The 14,218-nt window shown below is 34.9% G+C and overlaps 1 protein-coding gene across 2 annotated transcripts in view; it reads left to right on the top strand.

Moving 5' to 3' along the window:
- Window positions 1–11,383, top strand: part of LOC110029468 (serine-threonine kinase receptor-associated protein-like) — a 44,590-nt gene extending 33,207 nt beyond the window's left edge. The window contains exons 5-7 of one of the 2 annotated variants that reach the window (XM_020731770.1): window positions 10,488–10,625; window positions 10,722–10,861; window positions 10,955–11,383. In XM_020731770.1, the coding sequence (XP_020587429.1) occupies window positions 10,488–10,625; window positions 10,722–10,861; window positions 10,955–11,217 (541 nt within the window). In that variant the 3' untranslated portion in view covers window positions 11,218–11,383. Of the gene's footprint in view, window positions 1–10,487; window positions 10,626–10,721; window positions 10,882–10,954 lie in introns of both variants that reach the window. The other variant, XM_020731771.1, reaches the window with a different exon arrangement.
- The last annotated feature ends 2,835 nt before the right edge of the window (window positions 11,384–14,218 follow it).

The following is a 14,218-nucleotide window of genomic DNA, read 5'->3' as shown; positions in this document are numbered from 1 at the left end:
CCTCGGGTGCTCGCCCCCACTCTTCTTCACAGCCCACCATCAGTCGCCTTCGCTAGGTGCTCTCCACAGATGGTCCCACCAGCCCACTGCACGCCGCCCGCCTGTTGCTGCACGCCGCCCGTTGCTGCACGCCGCCCGCTCGCCCACCTACCCACAGGTAATGTTTTGTGCTGGGTTGAGCAAGAAAGGCGTCGTATACGTTATGAGTGACAAAACTTAATTATAGAGTGCACGTGGACCCAACCATTTTATAAAAAGTAAAAGTTTTTTCTTTAAATAAAATAAAAATACCTAACCCGACATGTTTTATATATATATTTTTAAAATTATTTAAATCATAACATCAAACACAATTTTTAAAAACAGAAAGTAAAAGAAAAAAGACTAAAAACCAAAATAAAAATAAAAAACAGAAATTGATCCCAAATAGACCTTTATTTTATTGTCTTGTCATTTTATGATTTATTATAATGATCCTAGCTAATATTTTAATAGTATATGATATACTGATGGACTATCTCTAATTTTATTAATTTATCATTTTTAGTTCAACAATTTTGCCTAAAATATGCTTTTAAGGCATATGACCTTGATTAGGCAAAATACATGTGTTTCTTATTTTGTCTTCTTAAACCTTTGTTTGTTCGTAATTTTTTGTATGTATGTACTCTATTACGACCATTCATTGTCTTTTATTATTTTTCATCATCTTCATTCAGAGAATTTTCTTGGAAAGACTAAGGCGGTTTGGTAGCCTTTTTAAATGGGATTACCATCCAGATTTAACTTAAATCCACCAAACGTAATTTTAATATCGCTAAATCCTTCCGTCGACCTAAATCCAATTTTTCGAGCGCTGTAACGTTAATCCTAGATTTATTAAATCCATCTGGGAGATGGATTTAAAAGATTACAAATGTCTGCCTCGCCCCTTTCTTGATGCTCGTCGCACGGGTGATTTCTCATCCGTCCACCTCATCGCACAACATCTTCAAGAGAAGGTCTATGTTCCTTCTTCCTCGTCGCACCAGAGAAGGTCTGTTCCCCAGACCTCATCGCATGAGAGAAGTTCTCTTCCCCAAACCACATCGTCGCACAAGAGACCCCTCTTCCATCTTCTTCTTCTTCTTCTTCTTCTTCTTCTTCGTTTGTGTTAAATCGTGAAAGAAAATGCTAAACATTAATTACGGATTCAATTGAATTTAACTGAAATAATACCAAACACAAATTTGGATTTAGCCTCACTAGATTTACTAAATCCGGATTTAATAGAATTTGTAAATCCTACTTAACTTAAATCTAGGAGGCAACCCCTTAAGTTAATTTCCAAACACTCCTTTAAGTTAATTTCAAATCGCACCTTGAACAAAGTCTTTTCAATCTTGTGATTTTTTTTGAGCTAGAGTTCGTGAGTAAATAAATTAAACATAAAGTAATGATAGTGCTACTGATGTTTAGGATTGTCAAGAAAGCTCGTTGTTCATGAGCAACTCAGATTCAGTTCGTTAAATAGCTCGTGTTCGATTCGTTCGTTAAACAAACATGCCGAACACAAATAATTTTTTTGAGCTCGATTTATAAACATTCGGCTTGTTTTGGTTCTAATTAATTATAAAATAATATTTGATTTGTATCTTTTTATATTAATTTTGTATATGTATTCGAAAATTTTAAATTTTATTATTTAAAAAATTATTTGGGTGGTATAACTATATAAAAAAATATGGCTATTGCTGTTAAATATGTAATAAATATAATTTGGGTGGTATAAATGCCCCTACAATACTTATACATGCAAATACATAAGAGTTGGGCGGAATATATGAAAATGCCCTTTCGTCCAATGAATTTGCTTGCCGCCTACTAGCTTGTCTTTTCTTCTCATATATGTAAGTATATAAATTGGGTGGTATTTATATAAATTGCCTAGGAGTTCCGTGGGTTGCCTGTTCTGCCGCACAAGTTTTTTGTCCGACATCACCTATATGAGGAAGAATTCCCATGAGGAGTCCTATTTAAATGTGAAAATGAAAAAAAAAAGTCAGTTTTCATTTATTTTAAATGTTTTCATTTATTTTAAAATAAAAATTTATTTTTGAGTCAAATGAGCTGAAATGAATACAATATCTAAACTTGAGTGTAGCTTAAAATTGAGCCAAACACGAGCTAAATTGAACAAATTTAAATTTGAATTTAATTGAGCCAAACATGAAGTTGGCTATTTACGAGCTATTTCGAATATGAGCTCATTTTGAACAAAAAAAATTTCAAACGAGCCGAACACGAATATCTGAACTCACTCATGTTTGGCTCATTTACACCCTTACTGACTTCTTCAAATTTTAGATATATACATGAATCATAATTGTAATAAATAAAGATAATGCATAACAAATCTATTATACCACTCTTGAAGATAGTTTCAACTTACACACCGATCTTTTGAACAAATATACTTGGCTTTCTGCTTCAATTCTAACAAATTCTTAACACTTATGTAGATAGTTCCCTCTGATTATCTATGCAAGAATTTGTTTTAGCATATTTTGCTCAATATGCATGTCGAGTTGTGATGACAAGAACAACACTTTTCGATGTATGCCTTACAACTGAAGATAAATTTTCAACATAATCTATGCTACTATAAACCTTGCTAAAAAATTAGCTTTGAATATTAGCTCTTCTACTTTAAGAATTCCATTATTCTTGTACTACCATTTGTTGCTGATAATCTCGTTTCTTGGCTTGTCTACGTACTCTCAAGTTTTATTCTTTTTTAGGGAGATGATCTCTTCCTTCATGGTATGTTTCCATTTTTTTTACACTTTCCTTGGTTTTTTATAGGAAGCTAGATTATCACATAATAGAAAATCATCAAATATGCATGAAATTTGATATTTTTTTTACTTGTAGTTTGTTGTGCTTGAATCATACAATATGTCTTGTTTCTACTAAACAAAATGTTCTTTGCATTTTCTGAACTCCTCGTCATCTAGACTCGTGCTGTTTTGTCTTAGTTGTTTTTTTTAACATTGCTTACAAGAATTTCAAGATTCTTTTGTTGTTTCACCGCTAGTTGTAATTTTTTTCTCTTTAATAGGTTTTCTCTGTGCCATAATGTTGTTAGTAAATTTGGCAATTATTGTTCATTAAATGTAATATATTTGCTAGTAAACCTTTTATGATGACTTTAGTTCCAAACTCCATAACTTGCTCTCTTTTACATTCTTAGGATATCTAGTGAAATATTTTTGAAAGATTTTAGTTCTAATTTGTCTTTCCTAATTTTAGTTTAGGAAATGAACCAAATTCCTCAAGTTTTTAGTTTTTTATTTGTCCACTCCACTTATATTATTAGTTCTTGAACTTAATCTTTGACGAATGATATCAATTAATTAAATAGGCAGCTATATTATGCTTTTATACAAATTCTTTTTGGTAAATGTACATTATTTAATATGTACCTTAGCTTTTAGATTTTTAACATTTTGTAGCATTGAACTAGTCCATTTTGCTAAGCTGTGTCATACTGCTCTTTGCAATACTTTTTGAATTATTTGAGCAAAGTTTGAGGTGTTGTGAGTTCTTCGAGTCTTGATTTTTTTTTAATGTTTGGGGCTCAATCAGAATTCCATTTTTTGAATTTTCTAAAGGTTACAATTTTTTTTTCATTTAAAGTATTGCAATCATAATTTTCTTGAATATTTATAAACAATTGACAAATAGCTTGTTCTCCCAAGTGATTCACTTTGAATCAGAAGTTCTAAGTGCACATATTCTAAATGTTTTTAAAATTTTTGTTCTGAAGTGGCAAACTTCAATCTAATGGATTTTGCTGCCACACAATGTTCATAAAATGTTCAAACCTATAGGCTTCTATTTTATTTTTTTTTCCATATAATTCTTATTGTCTTCTTAAGCTTATAAGCCCTAATCATTGGTTGCACTACTCAGTTTCATTAAAAAGATTATAGAACATGTTGACCTTGCTCCCAATCACTGGTTTACTTTTTAATGTATATGCTTATTTCATATTAGTGCCTTTCATGATGATCAAAAAGCCTTCGCACATTTTTATGCTTCCACCATCATATTTAAAAATATATCCACTGCAGTCTAATTTACATGGGAAATTAAATTTCTTCGAATGTCAAGTAAATTTCTTGATTAATCTTTCCATGCCATTGTGGAGTTTGAGTTGGATGGCTCTTTTACCTTGGATTTTTCATGCCTTGTTGTTTCCAATCTAGATTTTCCACCTTTTTCATTAAGAGATTTAAACTATTATTTAGGAACATATGGTGAGAAGATTCTGTATAGTATAGATTACTTGATTAAATTTGATTTGAGATTGAAAAAACCTTGGCACTATCAAAGGCTTTCTGCACTATCACAGTATCTCTTCCCCCCGCCCCTTTTTTTTCTTTGTTTGCATTGCTTACTGAAATGCCCTTCTTTACAAAAATATTAAAGCATTTTGTTCAGCTTTTGAATTGAATCTTGGTTGGTTTGTGGATTTTGGCTCCTGTATTAGAAGTTTCCATTGCATGTATAGCTTTTAGTTGCATTATCTTGATTAGATTTAGCTTTTCTCTGAATATCTTTTGAAAAATCTTTACTTTTGACATTGCCAATAAATTCTTTTCTCTTGGTAATGAATTTAAGAAAATAATTGCTTATTGATCATTATCAATTCTCACACATATGCTTTTCAAATCAATAGTTATTCTATTAAAATCATATATATACATATTCAAGGGTTTGGAGTCCTTTATTTGTAATGTATATAATTTTTTCTTGAGACACAAATGATTGGTCATAGGGTTAACGAGATACAAGGATTCTAATCTTCTTCAAATGTTGATCGGTGCTCTTTCATTGACAATTTTTTGAAGTACCTCATCTTCACCTTCATAGAATTTTTCGTGAGCCTTGTTCAACACCTCTCTGCACAATCTTTTTCTTTTTTTTTTTAGGACTGACTTCTGCGTGAGAGTTGCATACAAGCGTTAGTACACAAAAAGACTCATCATCTGGATTTATTACTACTGCTAGTGCATAGCTATTTATATTCTTGAGAAGCACAAACAATTAGCAGAAAAAGTAACCTTCATTAGCCTTTTCAAGTCTCTCTAGCTTCTTTTTTGATTCTTGATGGGGAGAAGCGCCCTTCTCTGTTTGAAGAAATTGTTTCTTGTTTCTTGTTTCTTCCACTTGTTGCAAGCTGTTCCTTCTTAGCTTTGGCGCTTGATCTTTCTGCCTTCAGCGATTTCACATATCCCTGGTACAGGATGAGCATAATAGAATACCCCAAATCATCATCAATGCCATCAGCAGGTTGAAATGTCATTGAAAGAGATGAAACTTCATTGCTTTTGGTTGCAATAATTGCACTTGAATGGTAGGTGTTGCATTGTGGATGATGATAGGCATTATAATATAGATGTGAAGGATGGTGGGTAGTAAATCTATGGTAGCTGTGCGGAGAGCAGTAGGTAGAAAACTTGTTTGAGTTGCATATTAAAAATTTTTCTTTATATTTTAGTAGACATAAAATCAAATGTTATTCTCATAACTCTTTGCTTTCTTTCAATGAAATTATGTATCTAGAACTCTCGAGAAATGAGTTATGATTAACCCATCCAAATTAGAATGATTGGGATGCGGTTTAGCTGTCAAGTTGGCTCTGTTTAGGGTGTGGGTAGAAAATTATGTTCATGGCACTCTTTTTATCTGTAATTAACCTACTTTTTTTCCTTGCACATGGCAATCATAGTAAATGTATTTTCCTTCCTTTTAATACTTATATTTAATTTTGGCTATAGCTAAACACCTCATGACTTACAAATTTCTTTCTCTGTTCCTTAAAAAGTGTTCATTTTTTATTTTCAATTTCAGGTCATCAGATTCATCCTTTTCTTGGTACATTAGTTGTTTTTATATTGGTGTTTCATGTCTCCCTTTTTGTTAAAGTTGTGAGAAATATCATCTTTTGCATTATTATTATTATTCTCTAATGTGGTTTTAGTGGATTTATTAATGGGTGAACTAGGAGTAGGTTTAGAAATAGAAGGGGTAGATGAATTTGGGTTTTAAGTTTTTGAGCATCTCCAATGTTTTTCCATTAAGATAGCAACATGAAAGGCATCTTTTAAGGACTGAGGATCGTGTTACTTAACTATTTTCTTATGTCAGATATAAGTTCAATGGCAAACTTGTTGGCAAACTGCCAATTATTGTCAAGCAATGGGTTATAGTAATGAAGACTTTAAAAGTGTTGAAGTGACCAATTACTAACATGCTACCTTGCCTTAGAGTGTGGAGTTGGGTTTGATGCTTCTTATCATTGTGTTTTGGGCAGTGTGTATTTATCTGCGGTTATTTCATTTTCTCTTGCCTAAGTTCTCTTCTATCACTTCTCTTTTTTTTGGTTGACACATTATCTCAATAGATTTATTGAGTTTAACAAAATTCACCCTCCGGTAGTGATCTATCTTATACTTAATAAAATGTTCATCAAAATATAAAGGAAGAAATTTATATTGATTTTTTCAGTGGGAAGTTGACTAGTGGAGCATTATTGGATAAATCTCTTCTTGAAATTTTCTTGTAGAGGGTGGCTAGGTTTTCTTTGATGGAAAATGGATGGTCTCCATATTAGGGCTTTTAGATCAATTGATGTATGGTAAAATGGTTATGAGATTTTCATGTGGATAATAGATGGGCTTCAGAAGTTAGAGCTTTGTGGAAGGGGTATGGCTATTTTTTTTTTAGGGTAGAAGTATGTTTAGGCTTTAGAAAGGTGGTGGGGATGTTAGAGAATAAGAATTAATAGAAAATATTATGCTAGGGTTTACGAAATTTAATTTTGATTAATTTGTAAATTGATTCAAATAATTTGCAGCAACAATTCCTTTTGGATACAAGTTTTTGTAAGAGATTAAAATTTTTTTTTGTTAATATAATGGGTGAATCAATAGTACATGAGGTTCTATAGAAAACGAGGAAAACTAATCGAGAAATATGCAATCCTCCCTTTTAAATTAGTCCATAGATTCACTGATACACTCTCACCTTATTTGGAAAAGAATAATGCCACTCTAATTTAAAATTTAATTAATTTTTTATTACTTCTCTTTAATCTTTTATTTTCGCTAATTTATATTATTCAAATATAAGTTTTAATTTAAAATATTCCCTCCAATTAATATATTTGCCAACTTTTTATTTTCCTACATGAAAGAAAAGAAATTAAAAATATTAGTTATCTTGCATATTTATCGTTGATTTGGTGATGGGTCTCTTAGCTTGTCTTGCATTAGTGTTATACCTCTGACCATTCATCATCTTAGACTTTTATCATTTTTCATGCTCCTTCCCTTCATCCATTTATTGAAGCCAATTGCTGGCTGCATGCAACCCACTTTTTTATTTATGCTACTCAATTCTGCTACTATGCATCATGCAACATCTTGTACCATGCAAAAGGTCCTTGCCATATCTGCTTAACTGCCTCCAGTTTTTGGTGCCATTATGTTGACTTGACTGCAGTTGGCTTCTTATAGAGTCGTTTTACTTGCTTTTCGCATGACCTCGCACTAGTGTAGATTTTTATGGGACGCCTTAAAAATTGAACCCAGTCAAATTCAAATTTGTTCAATTGGGTTCTTATGAACCCAATACAAGATAGAACCCTTCTATCTTGTATTGCTTGTGATTATCTTATGAACTGCTGATTTTGCAATTGCATGCACCATCATTAGCTTCCATCTGCAATCTCAATTCTTGGCTCTATCAACTTGATTATCCCAATCCTATCATGAACCCTATTTAAGAAAAAAACAGAGTTAACTTCAATTTGTTAGGCTTGAGCGAGTTTAGTTGAGTGCATGAAAATCTGGAAGTGCTTATTGAAATTTTTTCATAATTGTTCATGTACTTGAGGATGAATGAAAGGCTTCTATGGTGATAGTTGAATCAGTGATGTTATTTTCCTTCATCTCCATTCTTTGGAATGGATTTACTTCTTTCTTCCTCTTCTATTTGGATCTGCTACCTCTGCAGTGTAATTGACTAGCTCCAATTGCATCCCTAGAGTCGCACATAATTGTTGGCATGCATGTCCATTCAGTTTTTAAACATATTTTTACACTTTCTTATATGCTATAAGGATATTTTGCTACCATATCAATCTTCATATATTTTAGTCAAAGTATTGTGAGTCATAAGTCTATAGAAGGGGCTCCATTTTTATATTTACTAAATCATTGTATGATATTAGAATTGAAGTTTCCTATGGTTTGCCCTCTGGGGATTTGTCAGACCAACACCTATTGACACGCCGAGCCCGTCAAATAATTTGAGGACTTATTTTAAGCGCAAGGCTAAAAGGGCAATTTAGTCTTTTGTTAGTTATTGTGGGCGGTATAAATATGGTTTAATAGGTTATGATTATCTTATGCATATGTGATTGTTGTTTTGAATCATACGGTCGGGGTTTGGGAGAGATCATCTACCTTCCAAATTGTAGGTGTTTATCCTTTATGTATTTGTTTTGTGTTGGTGAAGTGAACTATTTTGTTTTGTCCTAACTTTTGCTGAAGTTCCTATTAAATTGGTATCAAGTGCTGACACGAGTGTCAGACTCAAGTCAATTTATATTCATATGACTTGATCCAACAGGAGATCTCTCTTACAACTTGAGGAAAATATGCCTTTTTAGAAGGGGAGTAACTTTAGACCAACACCTACGACGTTTTTTGCCACATCTAGCCCGCCAAATAATCTGAAGACTTTCTTTAGGCGCAAAGTTAAAAGGGCAAATTTGTATTTTATTCGTTGTTATTATAGGATATAAATATGGTTTATGAAGTTTGGGTTATATTATGCATGTAGGGTTTGAGAGAGATCACCTATCTCTCGAATTGTAAGTGTTTATCTTTTATGCATTTGGGTTGCGTTGTTTTGTGTTGGTGAAGCAAACTAATTTTTGTCCTAATTTTTTCAGAAGTTTCAATCAAATTGGTATCAAGTGCAGACATGAGAGCTAGACTCAAGGCAGTTTATGAGTGGGAGCCATGCAACTTGATTCAATTGGAGTTCTCTATCTTATCCATTGAGGACAATGTGTTTTCTTGGGTGAGTACTGTTAGACCAACAATGAAAATATGACACTAAATAGGATGTAATGGAGAAAAATGATTCATGTAGCCGACCCCACATTGTGGGATTAAGGCGTTGTTGTTGGAGTATTGTTAGACCAGCACCTACGACATTTTTCACCATGCCAAGCCCACTAAATAATTTAAAGATTTATTTTAGGCGCAAGACTAAATGGGCAATTTAGTATTCTCTTAGTTATTTTTGTGGGTGTTAAATATGGTTTAATAAGTTAGGGTTATGTAATGCATGTGTGATTGTTGTATTGAATCTTGGCTTAGGGGTTGGGAAAGATCACCTACCTTTGGGTAGGTGTTTATCTTTTATGTATTCGGGTTGTGCTGTTTTGTATTGGTGAAGTAAACTTTTTTGTTTTGCTCTAATTTCTGTGTAAGTTCCTATTAGGATTCTTCACCTAGTGCAATTTATGATTGTTGCTTTATACTTAATCCCATCTCTTTCCTCTCGAAGAGTTCGCTTTTTTGACTTCTTTACTCTCTAATTTTCTTCTAATATTGGATTCTTCTTAACCTTAGCTCTCCTCTATGTATCACATTTGCGTTAATTTTTGTGCTTCCTATTGATTTGTCTTGATTCTGATTTTAACTCTTTCACGGTCAATGCATGAACTTTAAATGCTTTCTAATTATTTCATTTTTCTTTAGCTTTTAATTGATACATTGTTCCTTTAAATCAAATCTAAATATAATTCAAATGTAGAAATACTACTGGGGCCTTGCACGCTTCCGTAGTAATTTTGTATCTTTCTTCTTTCAATGAATCCATTGAAATATCACTGCTAGTGTAATCATACCATATTAGGGGTATGGCCTAAATGGGCACAATTGATGGCCAGTGAGGGTGGTGAACAAGGGTTTCATGTAAGTGGTGGTGAAACTTGGGAACAATTAGGCTTTTCATTGAACCGATACTATGATGTATTCTAGAACTTTTAGGCAAATTAGAAATTTATCTTTTCCATTCAATTTTACCATACTATAAAACAAAGTTCAGGTTCAGATACTTACAGTATGAGATTTTCATTCGTTATCTATCCTAGGAAGCTAATAAATTAAGTTGCATTACTGTCTGCATCCAGAACACTTATAGTTAGGGACTGTATGGTGGTTCTTTTAACTAACCTGAGTTTGATATGATGGGGGCAATTCATAAGTGATGTCTCATGGTGGAATAGTGGTTGGGGTATTAGGACAAAACGGATTCACTGTACGTTTGACATTATGCACAAAACAGTAGTTAATTTGTTATTGCAGTGAAATTCATGCTTTTGACTTCTTTCACTTTGCTTCTGTAAATATTGTCTGCAGATTGTGGGATGTACGCAGTGGAGAAACCATCCAAATTCTGGAAACAAAATCTCCTGTTACCAGTGCCGAAGTTAGTCAAGATGGTCGCTACATTACAACCGCTGACGGTTCAACTGTCAAATTTTGGGATGCAAATCAGTAAGCTTTGTACATTCTTGCTACCCTTGCTTTCGAATTGTTCCTTATAAACCCTGTTTCTATGCTAAAAAAAGCCATGTTAATGTTACTGCTCAGTTTTGGCCTCGTGAAAAGCTACAATATGCCATGCACTGTTGAATCCGCTTCCCTTGAACCCAAGTTTGGAAACATTTTTGTTGCTGGAGGAGAGGATATGTGGGTTCGTATCTTTGATTTTCACACTGGTGAAGAAATCGGTGAGCATTTCGATTGCCAGGTTGTAATGTTATTGTTATGTTATGATGAGTAGTGTATTCTATATACAAAATTTATTATTTTTGATGATGCAGGTTGCAACAAAGGCCATCATGGCCCTGTCCATTGCGTGCGTTTCTCTCCCGGTGGTGAATCTTATGCATCAGGTTCTGAGGATGGCACCGTTAGAATATGGCAGACTGGTCCTGTCACCTTTGATGATAATGAATCCTCGCCTGCTGTTGAAGTTTCTGGTAAGAGTAACGTGCTAGTTAATGATGTTGCTCGCAAAGTTGAGGGCTGTCATATATCCTCTGATGGAAAATTTGAGAAGGGTGGGGCAACAGCAGAATCCTAGAATGGATTTTGTACGTAAATTGTTGTTTTTCATGCTTGATGTCGTTTGTAAATTCCTGTATTTTCTCTGCCCCTTTATTTTAGCGTTTTAAGGTAGCAATATATAGAGAGAAAACACACGCATGCAGTTTTAATGAAAATGGTTTTTAATATGATCCTAAGAACTTTCAGTATGGTATTTAAAAAAAATGATGATGTCTACTTATTTTGATTTGCTTAGGCAAGTTGGATCATCATTTCCAGAAACTTGCTTTATCTCTAATTGATTTTCTTTTTAATCTGTGTCAACTATTCTGTATGGTTTTCTTCTGGGTGAGTGCATATCTTTGTTCTGCATTTGGGCAAATTTTTACTACAGCATTCATTTCAGTGTAAGAAACTTTTACTTTCCATATTTCAGCTGTTTTTATATGGTTCATCTTATTAGAATTAAGTGATTCATTCACCTAATTTGTACCGATAGAGAGCGAAACAGAGAGACAAAGATCTAAGATCTCTCTATTTTATCAGGTAGTTTAGGTATTGAGAAAAATAGTTGGATAACGTCTATAGGCTTGCCTTTGGAAAATGGTTTTATAGGTGAGGCCCGAGACAAGTCTAAAAATATTGCATCCAAGGAAAAAATTTGAATATTACTACCAGTAACTAATTGATTACATTAAATAGGAAATAATGATTTTAAAATGTGCAGCAAATTCATGTGAAATCAAAGATTATTGGGATTAGCTGTGTGGGCAAGTTAGGTGTGCTCACTGGGTTTGGCCGACTAGGTTTGATTGCCACTGCGGTTGAGTATATTACGTGACTTGGGTTTGTAGTTGTGATGCTTCATCGAAGATCTTTGGTTGAGTATATCTCATAGACGAGTTCTTAGCAACTATCTTATTTAATTTTGATGTCATGGATGATTAATCTTGAACATGGTATAGTAAGAGGGTGATATTGGAGTTAACCCAAACTATAACTCAAGACATGAATTAGTAACTTAAAAGAACTATTACACCGATGACTCAAAAGAAAAAGAAAGACACAACATAGGTCAAAATATAAAACAAAACATCATAAATAAAGACTGTCAAATAAAACACAACAAGCTCGATGAGGAGAGAGTTCTAAGAGATAATGTTGGAGCGACGATTGCAGTGAAGGCCAAAGTGATTTTGGGCGAAGGTGCTGGAAGGGCAGCAGGAGCTGCGAATGAAGGTGGCTGTAGTGAAGGCGTCTGGAAGGGCAGCAAATGGATTGTGCACTGCATGTGGCTACAACTGTCTGCAGTGAAGCTGCAAAAGGATCAGCGATGGTCTGGGAGGGGAGCAGGACTGCGACTATCCTGCAGGGAAGCTGCAGTGGAGCTTGACAAGAATGTGGGAGGAGCAACAGAGGAATCGACCGGCAGTTGGCTGGCAGGGAGGTGGGAGGTGCTGGAGGGTGGCTGGAATAGTGGGACAGCGTGGAGTAGTCGGAACGATGAAGATAATCACCACTTAGGACGGGGTTACAGCCAGAGCACATTCATCGTCATCTGATACAACCCTCAACATAGAAGACACTCGGATAAAATTGAATTCAGATTTCAAAATCAAGACCCCTAACCCTAGACACACCAACTCCTATTTATAAAAGACTTGACCCAATTTAGAAAATATTTAAACTAAGAAAGAAGGATAAACATAAACTCAAGATATCATATTTTGGGAAGGCTTTAAATTAAGAGAAGAGATGAAAGTTATGATTTAGGCTTTTAGGAAATGATTTAATTAGAAGAGGGAGAATAAAAATTTGATTTTAGTTTTAGGAAAGGTTTTGAAATTGGAAAGTGCTAGGAAGGAAAATGAGAAATTAAGAGAAGGAAGGAAAAAAAGGAAAGGAAGGAAAAAGGAAAGGAGGGAAGAGGAAGGAGGGGTGGCAGCCCCCTCCCTTGAAGACTGGTCAGTCTTCATGTCGAGCCCTGCGTTAGCCTCCCGGGGTTGTGGGGGAGCTTTGACCTCATCTTTCGAAGCTTCTAGTCCCTTGTCTTTAATCATGACATCATCTGGATCTCACTGTTAACTGTACTGTTTCACAAAGCACTTGCGAACGCACCTCCATCTCAGTCAGATCTCTTGGGACTGAAATTTTTTGTGTGGTGGTGGCCATGGTGGTAGAGAATCGAATGTCACTAAAACCGGTCCCGCGACTCTGCTTGTAAGGACTCCTGTCTCCTCGGGTGCTATCGAAGGGAGTAGAATGAGGCGTTTGTCATCCATGGTGAAGGAATACGTGCTTTTGAATCCATTGTGCTTAGTCTTCTGGTTAAATTGCCACAGACTTCCTAGCAAAAGGTGACAGGCATCCATGGGGACCACATTAAGCCATAACTGGTCCCGCAAATGACTCCCTATTGAAAAATCTACTAGGCATTGTTGGTCGATGTTGGCCCCATCTTTCTTCTTCAGTCACGTCAGTGAATATGGCCGAGAATTACTCTAAGCCGTGAGTCTCAATTTCTCTACCATCTAAGTCGATGTCACATTCTTGTTGCTACCCCTGTCAATGATAAGACTGCATACTAGAATTAACTCAAACAACGATACAAGACACAAATTAATAACTTAAAATGATGGTTACAACAATGACTCTAAAGAAAAAAAAATACCACATAAATCAAAACATAAAACAAAACATTCCAAACAAGACTTACCAAATAAAGGCACAACAAGCTAGACGAGGATGGAGTTCAAAGAGAAAGTGTTGGAGTGACTGCTGCGGTGAAAGCCGAAGCGATGTCGGGAGAAGGTGTTGGAAGGGAAGCAGAGAGTTGCAAATGAAGGTGCTTACAGTGGAGGCGTCTGGAAGGGCAGCAAGTGGACAATGAACTTCTGCAGGTGGCTGCAGTAGTGGCGCCAGGAAGGATAACAGGTGGACTACGAACTATCTGCAGTGAAGCTGCAGGGGGATCAATGATGGTTTGGGAAGGTAGCATGATTGCGACAATCCTGTAGGGAAGCTACAGTGGAGCTTGG

Source organism: Phalaenopsis equestris, unplaced genomic scaffold (assembly GCF_001263595.1).
Source record: "Phalaenopsis equestris unplaced genomic scaffold, ASM126359v1 Scaffold000574, whole genome shotgun sequence".
Lineage (NCBI taxonomy): Eukaryota > Viridiplantae > Streptophyta > Magnoliopsida > Asparagales > Orchidaceae > Phalaenopsis > Phalaenopsis equestris.
The sequence above is the reverse complement of the archived record's forward strand: the minus strand, read 5'-3'. Positions and strand labels throughout refer to the sequence as shown.